The following is an 18,865-nucleotide window of genomic DNA, read 5'->3' on the forward strand; positions in this document are numbered from 1 at the left end:
TGATTATACTGACAATTAGAATATGCCCTCTACTTTATGTTTTTTGTATGTATTTTGAAACTGGCTCTTACTATGTAGCCCAGGCTGGCCTCCAACTCCTGATCTTCCAGCTCAGCCCCTGAGCGCTTGTACCACAGGTGTGCATCCCCACGCCCTGCTCTAGAATGTCACTGACATTTCAGAACTAGGCAGACCCCTAACTTTGGTCAGGGATGTTTATACTCTTCCTCGTGCTATAAGGTGACTTTAAAAGTGAAGAAATTCAAATAAATACAAACTAATGCTCAATCCAGGGTTTATCTTACTGCTGGGCCTCCTGCAGCCTTCTGCAGATCTGGGAGCTCCTGGAGGACCCAGCTGACTTTCTACAGCTCTGTGGATCCAAGTATAATACACACTCCTTCCCATGCATGGCTTCTCATGTGAATGAGGTGGCCTTTGGCTGGAGACCGTGGAGGCCTGTCTGAGGAGCTGCTGACACTGAGCCCCACCTGCCATGACCCATGGGACTACAGCCCAATGGGGCCAGCTCTTCTAATTTTTTGAGAAGACAGGAGGCTAGATTTTTTTTTTTAAGTCTTGGCTCAAATTCTCTAAAAGCCCCATGAGGCCCAATTAGATTTATCTGAAGGCTAGATTAGCCTTAGCTAGCAAACATGCATCTCATTCCCACAGACAAGGATCTTAAGCCTCAGTGTTCACTGGACTATTATAAGCATGTACCCAAACTTATTTCCTAAATCCTGCCCAAAACTTTTCCTCTGCAGGGCGGTCTCCTAGAAGGCTAGGGTGACTGTAACTCAGCTTTTTACTCCACACAGCGAGCATGTCTGAGCTTGGCTTCTGCTCCTGTATAAAGAATGGAAATACTGTCCCTGAGGTCCCTGGTGAGCCCCGGCAGGGGTCCTCAGCAAACACCCCACTGACTGGAGCTCACTGGCTGGCATCCCTTCCATGCATCCCCTCCCTGAAGCTCACCTGGACTCAGGCTGTTCCCCAACTTAGCTAAACTGAGGACAAGTCATTCTTGCTCTGCCAGACCCTGTCAGATAGTACCCAGACCTGCACGCGGTTACTCCCACCCCCACCCCCCAGCCCCAGGGCTGGCTGACTTAACTGTTAGGTCCCAGAGTCGGGCCTCTAGTCTTGTCACTGAGGGACCCCTGGGCCTCAACTCTTGCCTCATTCACCCCTTCTCTTCAAATTCTAATACATAAGAATTTCTTGGCTCTGTTAATACTTTGAGGTTATGTCCATCACCCAATGGAGACATCTTGCCATCATCTCTGGCTGGATCCCTAATTCCAAGCCCCAGTATAGCTCACCAGTCCCCACTGTCTGTCTGTTCCATATTCTGAGACCTTCCTGCCTCCTGAGTGAGACACCCTCCCAGAGCTGGTATAGTGACTGTTCCAGGGCTCCACAGGGCTGGGTTGGAGAAGGGAACTCCCTACAACAGCAAGCTACCATGACCAGCATGAGAGGGGTCTGAGGAATCACAGCAGACCACTTGCTGGGTGATTACTTTGTGCTAGGCAAGAGTCCAAGCTCCTCGAGTGTGGGAACCTAGTCATCCTCACAAGAGCCCTACACTGCAGCCGTTGTCACTGTTCCCAGCACACAGATCAGAAAGGCACAGCTGGAATTCTGATACCACTCACCTAAGATGACATGGCTGACACACACAGCTGGAACCCCACAGGGAGTGGAGGCCTGTGCAGGACAGAACTCAGGTCCAGCACATGTTGGGCAGCATTCTGTTGTAGAGCTGCACCAGCAGCCTGAGGGCCCAGCTCTCAGTCTCCACACTGCCGGTGATAGTGAAGGCTGCTGGGAAAGCCAGCTGCTTGGCTAATACCCAGCCCCTCCCAGCCCTTCTGTACCCAGCCTCTGCTGGGAAGTCTGAAATGCCAGTGATACCTTACAAAGAGTCTCTCTACTCCTGGAGGTTGATGCCGACCAACAGATTTCCCAGTTCATGAAAGGGAGGAATCCCAGACCTTTGAGAGCCTGGCCCCACCACAGGGGCCTCTCTGACAGGGCGGCCCTGCCTCTCCCAGCACTGATTCTCCTGTAGATATATCGGAGCAGCATGCATTCATGCCGCATCTGGGCCACAACCTGTGTTCCTCAGCAGTCTGCCACCTGACCTGAGCTGGGACCTTATAGCCTCATTAAAGCGGGGGCCAGCATATCCAAAAGCATCAAGAACAACTTCCCACCTCACATTCATTCTCTCTCTCTCTCTCTCTCTCTCTCTCTCTCTCTCTCTCTCTCTCCCCACCACCACCAAATCCCCATTCAAGTATGCTCACCTGTGACAATGGGGTAGGACTGTGGGCCTGGCACACTGCTTCCGATGTCAGCAGGGGTGGGGCTTGTCAAGTTGGCTTTCATGTCATCCAGGCCTCCAGCCAGCGAGGCCATGGCTGAATACTCTGTGGTCTGAAAGAGGAAGCAGACATCTCAGCATGGAGCCCAGAGGCACCCTGATCAGATGCAAGGCCATGATCTGTCCATAGCGGTTCTGGGAAACCCAGGCTGAAAGGGTAGATGCAGCTCAACGGAGCAGCACATGTATCCAGAACCTACCACTGTTCCCGGGGGGAAAAGATGGGCAGGAGTCCACACAGCATCCCCAAAGTCAGATCAAACTGCCAGATTTCCCGGCTCAACCCCAGAGGCAGGCAGGGGGCCAAAGCAAGCAAGGCAGAAACAAGAGTCGACCTCCAAGGACAGTGGCTGCAAGGTTTCTGGTTTGGGAGCTCTCCGACAACAGGGTGGGACCCCCGAAACAAGCGTTAAAGAGGAGTTGGAGGGATCACCTAATCCAGACCCATTTCACAGATGGACAAATTGGGGTTCGAGAGGAGGAGGGTTGTGTCCACATAAGATCAGACAGAATCCCAATCCAGGGGCTAGCTGACCAAAGGTTCTCAGTCCTAATTCAGTACATAGAGCCAACTGAGTCACAGTTTGATGAGTGACTTGGATTCTGGAAGTATATGAACACTTGTGTGCTGAATATTCCGGGTACAGACGTCAGATTTATCAAACCCATGACAACCAAATGTGCTGGGTGGTGAGTCATGCCCATTTCTTTAAGTCACTCATGAAATCCAAGCCTGTGATGAGTCATGAAACCTTTACAGAACAGCTTCCAGGGAAGGCAGAAAAGATATCAGCCTAGACCTTCCCATTCAAGGAAAGACCACATTATAGCCACAAACAGCATGTTTCTGCCTCCTTCCCAAACCCCTGCAAACACCTCAGCCAGAGAATTTGGTTGTGTGTACCAAATTTGGCTGGGGGCTTCTCTGGAGCCTGGCCTTGCCAATGGAGGTCACATCCCTGTCTGTGCAAGATGACATACTTGGCAGGCAGGGACAGCAGCAGGTGGGTGAGTAGCCTATGACTTGGGAATTCCTTGCAGACTTGGGGAAATGATGGCTTCTGTTTCTGAGGTGCCACCTGGCAGGGCCAGTAGGTGGAGCGGGACACATGTCACCTGCAGAATGGTCACCAGGAGACTTTCCAGAGCAGGTGAGACGGGATGGTGACTAAGGCCTGTTCCTGTCTTCACTGCCACAGGCCATCTTGTATGAGTATCCCTGTGCCCCTCCCCAAGGCCTCCTTCTCTCTTCCACAAGGCCATGTTTGTGCCTGTGGAGTTTGGGCAGGACCTGGAGCTGACCATATTAGGTGGCTTTGCCTTTTGCATTTAGGCCTCTAATCCACCTGGGATTGATTTTTGTGTCTGGTATAAAAATCTAATTTCTTCCTTCTCCCTACTTCTGAATGGATAACCGGTTGCCCCTTGCTGGTTATTAAGAGCCCATCTCTCCCTGCTGATTTGTACATCTCCTTACCCATATATCAAGGTTCCATATGCGCACAGATGGCTTCCCAGCCTGGATCCTGTTTCATTGGTCTATTTATCTACCCCTGTGCCGATAGCACATCATGTTAATTATTGCACTTTTCTAATGGTCCCTGGTGCAGGTAGACGTGACACCCAGCTTGGCTTCTCCCTTGCCTGTTATGGGCCTAGGGATTCTTCGTTACATGTTTTTGGAAGATGATTGATAAGCCCCAAGGGTTCTGGCCGAGCTGTCCTCAATGGGCACCACCTTGGGACACCAGGGCCTGCATTCCCTCTCAGCTCCACTGTGCAGGAAGTACTTTCCGATTTTTAGAGACCACTATGTCAAGGACTTCACCTGTGACTTCCATCTCAGCCTCAAGCTTTGCCCATGAAGGGGGCTGTGTTATTCCATTTCTCAATGCAAGAGCTTGAGATGTCAATTCTAGAAGAAATGGGATGTGTTTAAAGCCACATAGCACGTAGGCATCAGGATTCAAACATGGGTCCATCTCACCCCAGCATCTTGACAGTTACCCTAATGATTATCCAACTGTGAGGCCCAAACCCCTAACAGTGATGAAATCAAACAGTTGGTTCCAACTATTTGAAGTTAGGTTTTTTGTTTTTGTTTTTTCTTTTAGTGGGTTCTTGTTGCTGCTATTTTGGGGTTGTTTTGAGGCAGGGTTTCACGTAGCCTAGGCTAGCCTAAACTTACTGTGTAGGTGAAAATGACCTTGAACTTCTGATCCTTCTACATTCACTGCCCCAGGGCCAGGATAGCAAGCATGGATCAGAACACTCAATTTCCTGCTATGCTGGGGATTGAACTCAAGGCATCATGCATGCCAGGCAGGCAGTCTACTGGCTGAGCTATTTCCCCAGCTCATTGGTAACGGAATTAGAAGGAATAGAACAGAGACTGAGGCTTCCACACCTAGAGAAGTTAAGTCCTGTTTTGTAAATCATGGTTCACATATCAGTGGGTAGAGAGGAAAATACATTTCTTGCTGTGAGGTGGAAACAATGGTGTTTGAAGAGCATGTCTGCAGCCCATGCGGCAGGGAGCTGTTGGAGAAGGTCGCTGTCTGTATTCCCTCCCTGTAGGACAGAACTGAGCATGCCCTAGCCTCTAGTCTGCTGAGACTGCATCTGAGATAAAAGCTCACCAGAGGCAGCTACCCCCTTCAGTGCCGGCAGTGCCTCTGGGAGGGTCTCCTTTGAGATCCAGTTCCTGGATGCCTGGACATGGGTCCTAGATCCTCTTCCTGTGTCTCCCTGGATGCCTGAGCACAGTGAGTAGACATTTGTTTCACCCATGCTAGGCCCTGCTGTGTGCATGTGGGTCTGTGAGACAGAAGAAACCCTCCACAAGCTCCCGGAGAAAGATGCAGAGCCCCAGAAAGTCCAGCCAAGATGGAGAAGAGCACAGAGCCATTCATTCTCTAGGGTGGTGGTGTGGTCAGGAAAGATTTCTGGGGGGGTGGGCTGAGCAAGCTCCATCCCTTGGGTTGGAACAGCTGAGCAGAACTGAGAGGTGAAGGGAAGGAGGGAGCCAGACCAGGATGGGGCACAACTGAAGAAGTGGACCACGTTGGACCTCTTCCATGGATACAAAGATCAACAATGAGCATGTTCCTCCAGGCCCTCAGCATCCCAGCCAAGAGTCAGCACACCCCTCACACCCAACCCAGCCTCGGCCTCCAGGACTTCATTTGCAGAGGTGGCTGACAGCCCAGCCTGTGAGGGAAAGCTTAGGTTTCCCCCTAGGAGACTGACAGAGCCAGGTGCAGAAAGTGTGGCCGATAGAGATTTCCTGCCTCCTCATGTATTTAAATTTCCAGGTGGAAACCAATTTGATTCTGTTCAGCAGCAGACAAAGTACATGGAGTCACTCCAAACAATTGGGTTTGCAAGACTATGTACTTTCAACACATAGGGAAGGCCCACTCTGTCACTAAACACCACTGGCTTTCAGGAGGCCCAGAACCTGACTAAGGGGCCCAGGCTTGTGGGCTATGGTTCTCACAAACAAACAAGGCTTCAACAACTTTGTCACCACCCAGCAGGGTTCCAGCCTCTGTTGTTGGGATCTGACAATCCCTCCTCTAGGAGCAGGGTGCTGTCTTTTATGTGGGAGTTCAGGTTTCCCTCCAGTCTATCCTCGGAGCTGTCTGGGGTGTTTTAAGGGCTTCTGTGTTCTCTCTGATCTCCCAGGCTTCCACAAACGTGGCTGAATGGGCTGTGCCTCCAACATTCCAGGCTCCAAACTGTCTCTACCTAGAGGGCCTATCTCGGTATGTCTGGAGCTCCTGCACTGTCCATAAGACCCAGCTCAAACATGATCTCCCTGACGAAGCCATCCCTGGCTCTATAGCCACCAACAAAGTCACCACTCCTCCTACGCTTCCTCACCACGTGGCTTTTTGATAGGACTCTGTCATAACACCTCCATATAAAACATCTGTTTGTCTCTCTTTTTTCAGAACATAGGGCCTCCATACAGCCTCCCCCATGCCCGAGTGTGTATTGAACAAATGAATAAATTAATGAATGAATGGGTTATCCATCCATATGATATAAACTACAGATCTCAAGAATTTACTGGAGGTTAGGAATGGCAGCAGATGCCTATAATCTTATCAGCCATGGGGCAGGGGGATCCAGGCCAGCCTGGGCTACACAGTGAGATCTTATCTCAAAAAGCAGAAATTAACAAAGGAATTAACTAGAAAGTTTTTAAACAGCAGCTCCAAGTGACAGTCACATGCCCTGCCTCCTCCCACCTGGACTCCTCATCAAGCAGGTGACAAGAAAGTTAGGTCCCTGTCCAGTGTTGGTTAAAGCCCCTGGAGAAGTACATTTATTTAAGACAATAAAAAGAAAAGGGTCATACAAAGGTATTTTTTAACCTCTGGAGACACTGACCATTAGAATATTCAAATTCCTTTCCTTTCTCATAATTCACTGGGGAAAAAAGGTTATTTCCCATGTTGAGTTGTTAATTTGCCTCTGATCAAACAACTAGAACATTAGAAACCATTGTATATCCCCTCTTGCTTTGGCTGGCAGGAAGCTCAGTCAAATTCAGTGTTCAGCTATTACCCAGACATCACTGCTGGGCCCTGGAAGAACAGCATCCCCTTTTCTCTAGGCTACATGTAGACTCCTTAGCCTGACAGACAAGTTCAATCACTTCTCAGACTACTGCAAGTCCTTTGTAGAAAATGGGACCTGGGAGAGATAGACACACGTGAAAAGGAAGACAGATGGATGTAAAGATGAGCCGGAGGAGAGCGCTCCCGGTGCTCCTGGTACAATGTCTGTCCTCTTCCAGTTCTCACTGTTGGGAAGCCAAGGCCAGCCAATGGGGTGGGGAGAGGCTCACACAGTGTGTGTTGATGTACCCACACTCCTGGGCACAACACCCCATCCCAGCCACCCCCGCCACAGACAGTCACAGACCCCAGCTGTGTTCCCCATTTTCCCCTTCTCTGAGCCCTTCAGTGTTTGTCTGAAGCTGTCACGTCAGCTCCTGCTCCCTCTCCTGGGAACCGCTGCTGCTGTCCTTGCCCATGACCCAGAAAGAAACAGTAACCGAGGTCAGCAGTTCACAGACTGCTCAGTCCCACACACACAGCGGCCTCAACCCCCTACACCTGCAGTCACAGACTCCCCTGAGTTCCCAGAGGCCGTGACCACCAGCTCAGACTGTGCACCCTCCTTGACAGATAGTAGGCTCCAGTGTACGGTTGGCCTCGCTCGCTCTCTCTTGAATAACAGTGACAAAGATGCTCAGGGCCACCCCATCTGGTGTGGCTACTCTGAGGAGCAGAGAGGTGGGGGCACTTCACTGTTATCTGTCATTTGACATCTCGGCCCGATGGTAGACAGAAATGGAGCTTAGAGTGACCACATGGGACTCTTGTCCCAGCTCCGTGTCTCCTAGGCCCATTCTGGAGGGAAAGGCCGTGCAAGCGAGACAGGGTGAAACGGTGTGCTCCTTCTAAAGCCTTGCTGCCTGCCTGCAGGAAGCTCATGGAAACCTGATGGATGGGAGAGGGAAGCAAGCTGGGGACAAGTACTGAGAGGTTGAGGAATCCTAGCCGCAGACTCGGAGTCATTTGGGTCCCTAGGAAATTACCTGGAAAAGGACTGTCTGGGGCTGCACCATGTATTGCCTCATCAGCACCGGGCACCACTGCCATAGCATGGAGGAGAGAAGAAACAGACACGTGAGAAGGGGCGGTGAGAAGTGGGCGCAGCATGGGGGTGAGACTTTGGGAGTGTGACTCAGCCAGCCCTGCACCGGGGACTTCCATGCTGGGGTACTGTGGGCCTCAGATGGCCCTTGGGAGCCCAGTCAGAGCTAGGACACCCACTCCCATCCTGAAGGAGCAGACACTTGCTCATCTCCACCCAGAGGAAGCTAGAGGAGCAAAGGAGAGTCCTCAGGGCCTGGCCTGAAGACTGAGACTCGGGAAGTAAGGGTTCTTCCCCCAAGAACACCTCATGGTTTCCAGAGACTTCCATCTGGGGCCATTCACTCTATGATCTCTAATTCTCTTCTAGTGTTCTTTGCTGTTATCACTGGCCCACAAGACAAAATACGATCTCCATCTCCATGAAGTTAATTCCAAGGTGAGGAAGGAGAGGCAAGGAGGCCACCACGCTGAAGGACTCTTGGAGATGTGTCAGTCAATTCAGTATGTACCCCGATTCAGGCAAACTGTAAAACATTGTGCATGGCTTGGCCCTGCCTCAACTTGATATGCCAGGCTCTGTTGACTCCCAATGAGGCCTTACCCTCTGAGGAGTGGATGGGGGATGGGGGGGAGGTGGGGGGGGAGTGGGAGGAAGGGAGGGAGGGGGAACTCTGGTTGATATAGAAAATGAAAAAAAAATTAAAATAAAAACATCATGCTATAAAATGGGAAACTTGTGCTTGATAACATCAAGGAATTTGCTGACTTTTCAGGTGTGATGAATGGGCTGGTTACACTCTGCTCAATGTCTTTAAAAGATTTGCTTCAAACATTGGTAGTGAAATGAGACAATGTCTGGCAGGAACCGAGCACAGCATTCCTGTCTCTGCATCCTGACTAGAGATGCTGGGTAGCCAGCCTCCTCACCCTTCTGCCATCATGTCTTAGCTGGTGGACAGACTGCATCCCTCAGAACCCAGACAAAACAAATTCCCCTTAACTGGCTGTTTTCAGTCCCCCCCCCCCATTAACTGGCTGTTTTCAGTCCTCCCCATTAACTGGCTGTTTTCAGTCCCCCCATTAACTGGCTGTTTTCAGTCCCCCCATTAACTGGCTGTTTTCAGGTATCCAGTCCGAGCTTACCAGCAGCCCCCAGCCCCTGTGACATAAAGAGATCATCCAAGAGGCCAAGGACAGCCAGACGTTTGTTCTCTGCCCCTCTCCCCTGTGCCTGCCCGGCTCCTCCAGGCTGCCACTCCTCACCCCAGCCTCTGCCTTCGGGGACTGTTCTGGAGAAAGGAGACCTCACACCTTCCTCCTGCCTGTCACCTTCCGGGCCACATCCCTGCCAGTCCCTCATGTCCTTGGGACCCTGCAGAGTGAGCAGATGAGGAAAGACGCTCAGGAGGGAGCCCAGGTGTTCTCTTGTCTGCTGGGTGCCTGTCCTTCAACCCAGGGGCCCAGGTAGACTGGGAGAAGACTTCCCTCAGGCAGGCCAGCGCCAGGTCTCCCCTAAGCTCATGCCACGTGAAAATGGCCACACACGTCCTGTTCTCGGCTCCTTTTCCTACCTGGAATTTGGAGATTTGTGACCAGTTTCAGAAGGCCACAAAAACATAGAGGGGAGTAATATGAACTCAATCTTGGAGGCCAGATCCTTTTCTATTCTCTCTCTTTTTTTATTCCCCATGACTAGGCATGTTTAAGAACAGTCAAGAGAGCAACAAGAAACTTGAAAAACACCCGCTAAACAGGACAGTAACAAAAATGTTAGGGTGGAAAGTGCGTCACTGAAACGGGTGAGAAGCGGTGGCGCAGACGCGGCGTTGCTGACTCCATAAGGGCGGAGCTGCCGGCTGCCACGCCCAGCTGTGAGGTCACTGTGGGAAACCCGGTGAGAGAGGCGTGAGATCCCTCTGCGGTACTCTGTGTGCGTCTACGACGATCTCAAAAGAATAACCGCAATCCAACAGCGTTAACATTCTGTCTCTACTAACCAAATAAAAAGAAATGAATCAAAATTTAAAAATAAACTTTTTGTTGAATGTAGACTATGAATGAATGACCATAGTCATAGTATCAGACTATGAACAACACAGTCATACTATTTGTCATCTACAAAGTACGACCGGCACTGTCAGCAGGGGCAAGGGTTGTCAAGGATCCTGAAAGGCCCCCCTCTTCCTGGAAGTCCTCCCTGATTTCCCTCCTCTGTGTTCCTAAAACAGCTCACTGTGCAGATCTCTACCCAGCCTACATCACCACTGCAGTCTCAACTACTCAGGGTCCCCATCCTCCAGCTAGAGGGCCAGTTTCAAAAGGAGAGACTGAGTCTCCCTTATCTCTGTGGCAGCAGCTCCTGACCCAGCCTCAAACAGAGGTGACACAAACATCTGGAACCCAATCCAAGCTCAGCCAGCGATGGCCGGGGGTGGGGGGGTGGGGTGGGGGTGCTTCACGGTGTCAAGGGAAGGAGAAGTGATGTCAAAGTTCTTCCAACTCGCTAGCAGAAGTACATGGCAGGGACAGGGCTGGCAAATCCTCTGTTTGGCTTTCTATGGCTGTGGCCATATGTGGGTCAAAACAATTAATTCCCAGCAGAGCGAAGGGTTTCCAAGGAGACACATGCAAAGTTGGATGATGCCTCTTGCTTCTGTCTGTGTCTGCTCTCTGCAACCCCCGAGCACCTCAAAAAGCTTCCAGGTGGGATGGGAAACGCAGGTGGGATGGGAAACACAGGGACATGCCAGGGGATCAGTGGGGTCAGACGGCATGCCTTCTGTCCCAGGGAAACTTTCAGCAGAGTACTGGAGAAACCTTCTCTCTGGCCTTTGGTAGGCTTTAGGTGAGCCTCAAGGCTTGGGGCCCAAAGGTAAGATGCCAGTCTCTCTCTGGTGCTCAGAGCTCACCAGTGTGTGCCTTGGGGCCACTCTACTGCCACATAGCCAGCCTTGGGAACAGTGCTCAGTCTGTCCCCGGAGGCCTTGGGTGAGCTTTCTCTACTCCAGTTCCATCAAATGTCCCCTGAGCGTCCCAGGCTGGTGTCTTCCTGTCTGACTCCATACAGGGCTCCAGTGCCTCCACTGCCCCTCCTGCACCTCTTCTCTGGTCGGGGTGTAGGTGGGAAGTAACTGTGTCTGTGACAAAAGATTCAATTCACCTCCTTCCACCCCAACCAGTGTGGTATCGGCGGCAAGTTCACGCATGTCCCCAGATACAAACAGGAAGGTTCTCCTGACAAGGACACCCTCATTGTCCTGACAAAGCTTTGAGTCTTGGAACATGTTGAGAACTGACACCCACATCTGGGGCCACCTGAAAGGTGAGGGCCTGCAGGGCTGAGGCCTGAGGATAGGAGAGGAAGCCTCACTGTAGGCTTGGGCCTGCCCCAGCTCTGCTTGGCTGATCAATCAGTTCATGTGCAGAAGGAAGGAACATTCCAGAAACAAAGCTCCATCTCCAGGCAGCCAAATTGCGCGCTTTCCCCATCCTGCTACAGAGCTAGCAATAGGCAGGGAGGGTCATTCCTCTCAAGAAAAACGTGGGACTGTTATCTACCAAGAGGTCTGAGTGGGAGATGAAAAAGGGGGACCCTTTTCATCATGTCAGGTACCTGACATGGGAGGAGAGGAGCCATCCCAAGATGGCCACAGTTCACTCTCTTTCACGCCTTCTAGCTATGAGGAGGAGAGGGAGGTTTTCCTGGGACTGTGAGGAAATGATAATGGGAACACTTCCTTCCTGAGTATCAGACAGAGTAGGGGCAGGCCAAGGGTGGGGTGGGGCGGGGTGGGGGCAGACCCTTCTTCTGACCCTCTCCACTAGCAGAGCAGGGTAGAACCATGCCTATTCTCCCCACCCCTCCCTCTGAGTCCCTCCCTTAGGCCAAAAGGTCACTTCTCTGCACCTTCTGTTCCCTGTCAGAAAAGACTCACTAACAGGCAATTCTCTGCAAAGGCCAGCACAGCAAGCCTTGAAGGGAATGCTCTCTTTGTCACCAAAGATTCCCTTGGCCAAACAGAAACTGTGATGAACCTTCCAGAAAAAGAAGACTAAGAAAGTCATGAACACAGATCCACAGCCTACAGTTTAGAGGACTCTGCTAGATCTCAAAGAAATCCTAATACACCTTAAAAACTGGAAATAGCACGTGTGTTCTGCATGCTTCCTACACACAGGGGACTGCTGCAGGTTAAAAAGGTATTGATTCACTTAATCCCCTGAACAACCCTGAAGGGTATTGCAAACCCCCTTACAGACTGTGAACATAAGGTCCCGGTGCCAAGTCCCATGAATGTGTGAAAACCACCCGCTTCAGCAGTACGTCTCCAAAGTGCAAGAGATGAACACCTCCGTGAACAATCCTCAGTCACTGTCATCTCAAAGGTGAGGACACTGAGGCTGAGGAACACACAGAGCAGGGGTAAAATGCATGTGCTGATTCCCAAGTCTATGTGCATTACTCTGTTTCTCAACTGCCTTGTGATGAAGAGCTGCAGTCCAGAGCAGGAGTGCCATCGGCAAGGCCAGATACGACTTTGCACAGTCTACAGCATCTTCAACCTACTGCTAACTGAACCTCCCCCTCTGGCCACTCCCTCCTCTGTCCAAGTCCTGCCTCTCTGCCCCTAGATCCTGGCCCAATAACGACCTCTTCTGGAAGACACTACCAGGCCAGGGTGGAGAGGTTGCTTGATGCTTAAGAGTAAGTACATACTGCTCTTGCACAGGACCAGAGCTCTAGTCTCAGGACCCAATTCCCAGCACCTGTGCTGGATTACTCACAAAGATCTATAAACCAATCTCCAGGGACTCCAATGCCCTCTTCTGGCCTCTATGGGCAATGCACTCACACGAACCCACCCCTACCCCTACCCCTTAGCCCCCCCCCCACACACACCCATACGTGTGTGCATACATAACAAATAATACAATTTTAAATATTTTTAAAAATAAAATGCTTTCAGATTGGCCCAACTACAGATGTCACTAATTTTACCATTTATTCTTTTTCTTAATTTTTCTGTGTGTGTGTTTGCCTGTGCAAATTTATAATAACTAGGTAAATGCAGTGACTTCAGAGGGCAGAAGAGAGCATTAGACTCCCTGGAACTGAAGTCACAGGAGGTTATGGGCCACCATGTGGGTGCTGAAACCAAACTCATGCCCTCTGCAAGAGCAACAAGCACTCTTAACCATTGAACTGTTTCCTCCCATTCTTGCTATTAATACAGTAAGCTTTTACAGGATTTGGGTGTTTGTAATGCTTAGGGTTGAACCCAAGGGCACATGTATGCTAGGCAAGCCTTTTACCACTGAGGTATAGCTCCAGACCCCAGAAAGCTCCTACATGATAAATTCAAAGGACAGCCATTCTCAGATCGAATGTCAACATTAACAATTAATCCTATCATGGGAAACAATAGAGAAAGGAAGGGCGTGGTATTCTTAGCATCGTTAAGGAAAAGCTGGGCACCTGCCCATTAGTTGGCTCACAGCCGCTGTGTTCTTTACTGAAGATGACACACTGACGTTACTAGAAGCTGACGGAAGAAGATGCTGGCTGGCTTTAGGTTCAAGCAATTCTGGAGAAGCCCAAATTTTATCTGAGTTAATAGTAAAGAAAAAGTGGGCTCAGTGGCAGTGGTATTTTCTGCTTATGTTCCTTTTTGTCAAGGTTAAGTTTACTTAAGAGCCTCTGATTTTCATTACACACTGTTTGCACTTTGCAGTTATGTGTTAATTTCATGAAGCTTGCACCTTGGAACAGGAAACAAAGCATAATAATTGTTTTCAAGGCTAATGCCTATAATTTATTTAAACAAGCAAGCCATTTGCCTTGAGACTATACATGTAAACAAACACACTTCTAAAGGCTCAGTTGGAGTTGGTTTAAAGCATACCTTGTTCCCCTTTCAGAGATACTACATCCATTTAGCTCTTTCCTACAAATCAAGGCTCAGATAACACGAACATGCAGGCTAGAAACAAGCTTTGCACAAACAAACAAAAGCTCTCAAGTCAAAGGCAACTGAGACCCACCTCCAATCCCTGCATTCATCCAACAAAACGGCCTCTGAGCCCAACTGCCCGGCAAAGCCCCCAAATATCTCATTTTCATTTCCAGACTAGGAGGAGATTTGATTCTTAAGGGGAAGACAAGTTTGGTGTAATGGGAGGCTGAGAAACCCAGGCAGGCTTCTCCTTGCCACCCTGTGTCAAGCTCACAAAGAGAAAAATCGTACCATCCGACATGGTTGGGAGAGTTTAATCCAAAGCGGTGCTAATTAATATCCCTGGCTTTCCAGAAGCCAATGCCACATACAGCTGAGAGGGCAACCAGGCTGTTCTCCCTTCAATTCTATGGGAGGAACATTTTCATCACTAAACCGCCTCCCATGCCCTCCTCTCTGCCAGACTAGCCTCGAGAAGGAAGCAGGGATGATCTCTCTCGGTACTCCTTCAGTCCCCATTAATTTTATTATTTATACCCCGTTTGAAAAGTTATTGGCAACTCCTTGTGCACCTGGCCAGAGCCCTTCTGATGACGGGCAGTGGTACCTTCCCGAGTCCCCTTGTCAAGGGGAGTTTATGCATGTGTCATCAGAATGAATCAACTTTTTTGATCTCTGCCTTGGAGAAAAAGTCAACACCAGTGGCAGACACTCTCCCTCCCCATCCCCCACCCCGGTAAATGTGGATGGTTCTAAGCTTGTCCTTTTGTGAAATCTGCGTAACAGCCCTGGGGAGGACCCTATTGTACCCTTTACTCCCAGACAAATGTCCTCAGTTTTTACCCCATTTTTAGCCCAAACTGCCAGACCCCGGGGCAGACCACGTGTCTCACCATTTTGTTCTCAAACCCCACGTGCTTCCGACTGTCTCTTTCCAGCCTCCTAGAGGGACCACCAAATCCAATCTAAATGTTTCGAATTTACCTGTTTGTCTTTTATACATATAAATAGCTGCATTTCCATTCTCTCTTTGTTTCTCATTTTCATTTGGTTCTAATATCTGCATGTAAATGTCGGAAAATAGCATCTGTAATTGGAGATTATGAAGTATGGCCAGCTCCTGACAGGCTGCTAAGGAAGATGGATTATCCTCATTTTTCTGTAAATTTTGTCAATTTTGGAATTCATAAGCTATCAACACTGATCAAAATGGGACTTCACAGCTGTGTCAAAAAAAGGGGGGGGGGGGTGGGAGTGGGAGCACACACGGGCAGGAGAGCGCAGAAGCAACGTGGTCAAAGCAGATTGGACGCCCAGCATCATGGAGGCCACCCTTGGTCCCCTCCCCTCCGCCCTGGCATCTCCCTCAGCCCCAGCTCTGGTCCCCTGGCTAAATCAAATAGCTAAATCACAAGACTGAGGGGCCGCAAATCCTCCAAGGCGTCCAGTCCAACCCGGACTTAATTTATTGCCCATGCTGCCTGCCTTATTTATCCTGAGGAGTCCATGGCTCTCTCTGCTCAGGCCTCAGAGGTGTTAGCTCCTTCCAGACCACCACAGCCCACTTGAGGCAATTGTGTTGGTCTCTCTCTCTCAATTTTCCCATTACTGGAAGTAAGTACTGTTGGGACTCTGTAATAGCCCGACTGCAGCCCATATCAATAACAGATGAGGTTTAATCGCCCAACACAAAAATTATTTAGGCGCAGTAAGGACATTCAATGTCATTTGCATAATGGCATTTCTATCGCACGCACCTAACCCGTCTTGCATAAACAAGGCCTTGGGACCATAAATAATAATAAATCATGACGTCTGCACGCCTCTTGTGGTAATAGGAGCCACTCTTTGTGGAAATTATTTCAGCAGGAAATGGGCACTGTAATTTCAAAGACATGTGGCATGGCGAGGTGCGGTAAATCACGTGCGTGCGCACATGAGCCCCAAGAACAGCCTGGGGACCTGCCCTCAGCCCATGGTGACATATTGGGGCACTGCAGAATGCCAGGCCTCCAGGGAGGAATCATCCTGAGCCTCCACTACAGCCACTAGAATGTGCCACTGTCCCAGGAAACAGCAGGTGAAAGAGGCAGGATGCTCAGAGCCCAGCAGGAGGGAGAATCCATTTGGACCCACAGAAGTTCCTAGGCCTCTAGGTCAGGTGCTGTCTTTGTTCCTGGAGAATGGAAGCTCCCTCAGGGCAGCTACTTTTATCTGCCATGTTCCTTCTCGTCTCCTATGTGCCTAGTACAGTTTCTAGAGCCCATTCACAGGAAAAACCCTGAAGACACGTAATGAGAGAAAGGGATTGGCCTGGGTAGTAAGAGAATGAGAACAGCCCAGAAACCAAGCTCAGAAAAGGATGGACAGAAGCACATCCCTCAAGAGGAGGGCACCAAAGAGCCAGTATCCCTGATGTTGTGGGTGCAGCTCAAAAATGCCCAGGAGACCCTGCCATACTGCAGACAGCTGTGCCTGAGGCCAAGCACGCAGATGGTGAGGCAGTGGCCTGCAAGGACGCTAAGCCTATGGCTGGCTGGGAACTGGACCCTTCCTGTCAGACCTATGGCCTCACCTCTCCAAACTTCTACTTCCTCATCTGTGGAATACTCCAGTAAAATAATCCAGTGTTTGCTCAGAGCAACCCTGAACAGTAAACCACAGGCTGTGGGCAGAGGGACCACATAGCTCTTTAGGAGGCCAAAGCCAGATCAAGGACTGACTCAGCTTCTTACTATGTGTGTTTTGGAACAAATACACCTCAGATTGCTCTGCCTGAGAAGGACACAATGACTAGGTCCCCACCTGCCTCCCAGTGCTACCAGGAGACACCTGCAGTTGTGCGATGAAGTGCTTTATTTACTTACACAACGGGTTGACATCCCTGATGTGTTTGCAGAAAGGAGTTTCTCTATTCCTACCCCAGTGTCTTCTTCTGCCATTCCCATCCCCTGACAGCACCCTGAGAAGTCCATGCTTTCCTGAGAAAAGTCTAGCAGGATGTGCAACAAACCAAACTATCTCTGGACAGGAGAAGAAAGGGCTGAGTTTCAGCCCAGCCATCCCCGCCCTGAGCTCAGTGTACAAGTAGAGAAGAGACATTGTGGGGTCCCACTTGTTTTACTGAGACTTTAATGGATGGAGTACCCTATTTCCAAGCCTTGGCTCTTGCTGCTGGAACAGCAAAGAAGAGGCAATAGACATTTAACAGCAGATGCCACATGTGTTTCCCCAAATAAGGAAAAGAAACAGTGACCACTGCTCCATGAAGTCCGACCTTTCTGGCCTTGAGAGGCTTGGGTGATGAGCTCGAAATGCTGGGTATGGAGCGAAGGTTTAAGGTGTGTTAGCCTTGAGCTCAGGAAAGAGAGGGGCTCTGGTACCCACAACCCCATCTTCAGCTTTATATTCGACTCCTGCTTTCTCCAAACCATGCACAGTTTGGCTCAAAAGTGAAAGCATGGAGTTGAGTTTTGAATAGTGTACCAACATTGGTTTCTCAGTTTTGACAAGTGAGTTGTGGTTAGGTCAGACATCAATGTTAGGGGAAACTGGGTGAGAGGTATGTGGGAACTGGCTGATCTACCTTTACAACTTTTCTAAAAACTTTCTGTAATTTTTCCAAAATTAAAGTGTCGGAGGTGGGGCAGACCCCACTCTCAGTGAAAACAGAACAAAGGAAGACCACAACACCTCATTTCTCATCTTTCAGACTCAGAAGGCTGAAACCATGGTGCATAGAACCAGGCCATTCTCACACAGGGGCAGAACCTCTTAGGGGAGCAGTTTAAATCTCTGTTTAAAATTTCGTAGTGTTCTGATGGGGGAAATGGAGAAAGAGAAGCTCAAGGTAAATACAAGAGAAGGAGGGAGAAGGTAAAATAACAATATGGATGCCTGAAAAAACAAAGAATTATTCTACTAACTGTTTACCTAAAAAACAACTATAATGCATGTGATACAGTGTATAAATATACATATATAGTTTTGTACTCTTTTTTTTTTTTTTTTTTTTTTTGAGACAGGGTTTCTCTGTGTAACAGTCCTGACTGTCTTAGAAATTGCTTTGTAGACCAGGCTGGCCTCAAACTCATAGAGATCTGTCTGCCTTTGCCTCCCAAGTGCTGGGATTAAAGATGTGTGCTACCACAACCCAACCTACACATACAATTTTAATGACCTTTTCTCATCTAAGTTTTTTTTTATTTTTTTATTTTTTTAGGGATTAGGATGTAACAGTGATTATACTTGAGATCTTTGGCAGCAGTTAACTCTGCAGCTCACACAAGATTGAGCCTGTATGATAATGAGTATTCAGAGACAGGTAATACCTGGGGGCCACTCACCAACCTAAGACAGAGCACCTATATGGCCTGGGCAGGTGTCTCCATGACCGGTAAGGTGACCTGCTGAAGTCCCATGCAACCTAAGTCAGAAGCACATTTTTTAGTAAAATGGGGGACCTGTAGGGTTCTGGCCCCCATTTTGTATAACTGTTGCCTTGCTTGCTGACCTTGACCTTGATATCTTCCCTATGCTAATTCCCTGCCGGGTTCCACCCTCCTGAATGCTTAAGGGAAGTTCCTTGTCTGTGTATCCTACATATTGGGCATTAACAGCTTAGATGCAAGATTGTAAAACATCGGAAGCAAACTTCTGCCCTCCGGGGTTCTCCCATTGTGCTGTAAGCCTGTATTTAAGACCTCCCCCCCTCCTTCAATAAACAGCATTCAGCATTAAAAAAAAAATCAAAAAGAAAATAAATAAATAAATAAATAAATAAAGAAAGAAAGAAAGAAAGAAAGGCTTAACAATATAAAAGAAAAAAAGAATGCTAGACACAG

At 49.3% G+C, this 18,865-nt stretch overlaps 1 protein-coding gene across 2 annotated transcripts in view; it reads right to left on the bottom strand.

Annotated features, from left to right (window-relative positions):
• Window positions 1-18,865, bottom strand: part of Pax5 (paired box 5) — a 165,245-nt gene that overhangs the window by 76,215 nt on the left and 70,165 nt on the right. For both annotated transcript variants that reach the window (XM_036179224.1, XM_036179225.1), the window contains exon 7: window positions 2,316-2,445. In XM_036179224.1, coding sequence (XP_036035117.1) covers window positions 2,316-2,445 — 130 coding nt within the window. The remainder of the gene's footprint in view (window positions 1-2,315; window positions 2,446-18,865) is intronic.

Source organism: Onychomys torridus, chromosome 2, assembly GCF_903995425.1.
Source record: "Onychomys torridus chromosome 2, mOncTor1.1, whole genome shotgun sequence".
Classification (NCBI taxonomy): Eukaryota; Metazoa; Chordata; class Mammalia; order Rodentia; family Cricetidae; genus Onychomys; species Onychomys torridus.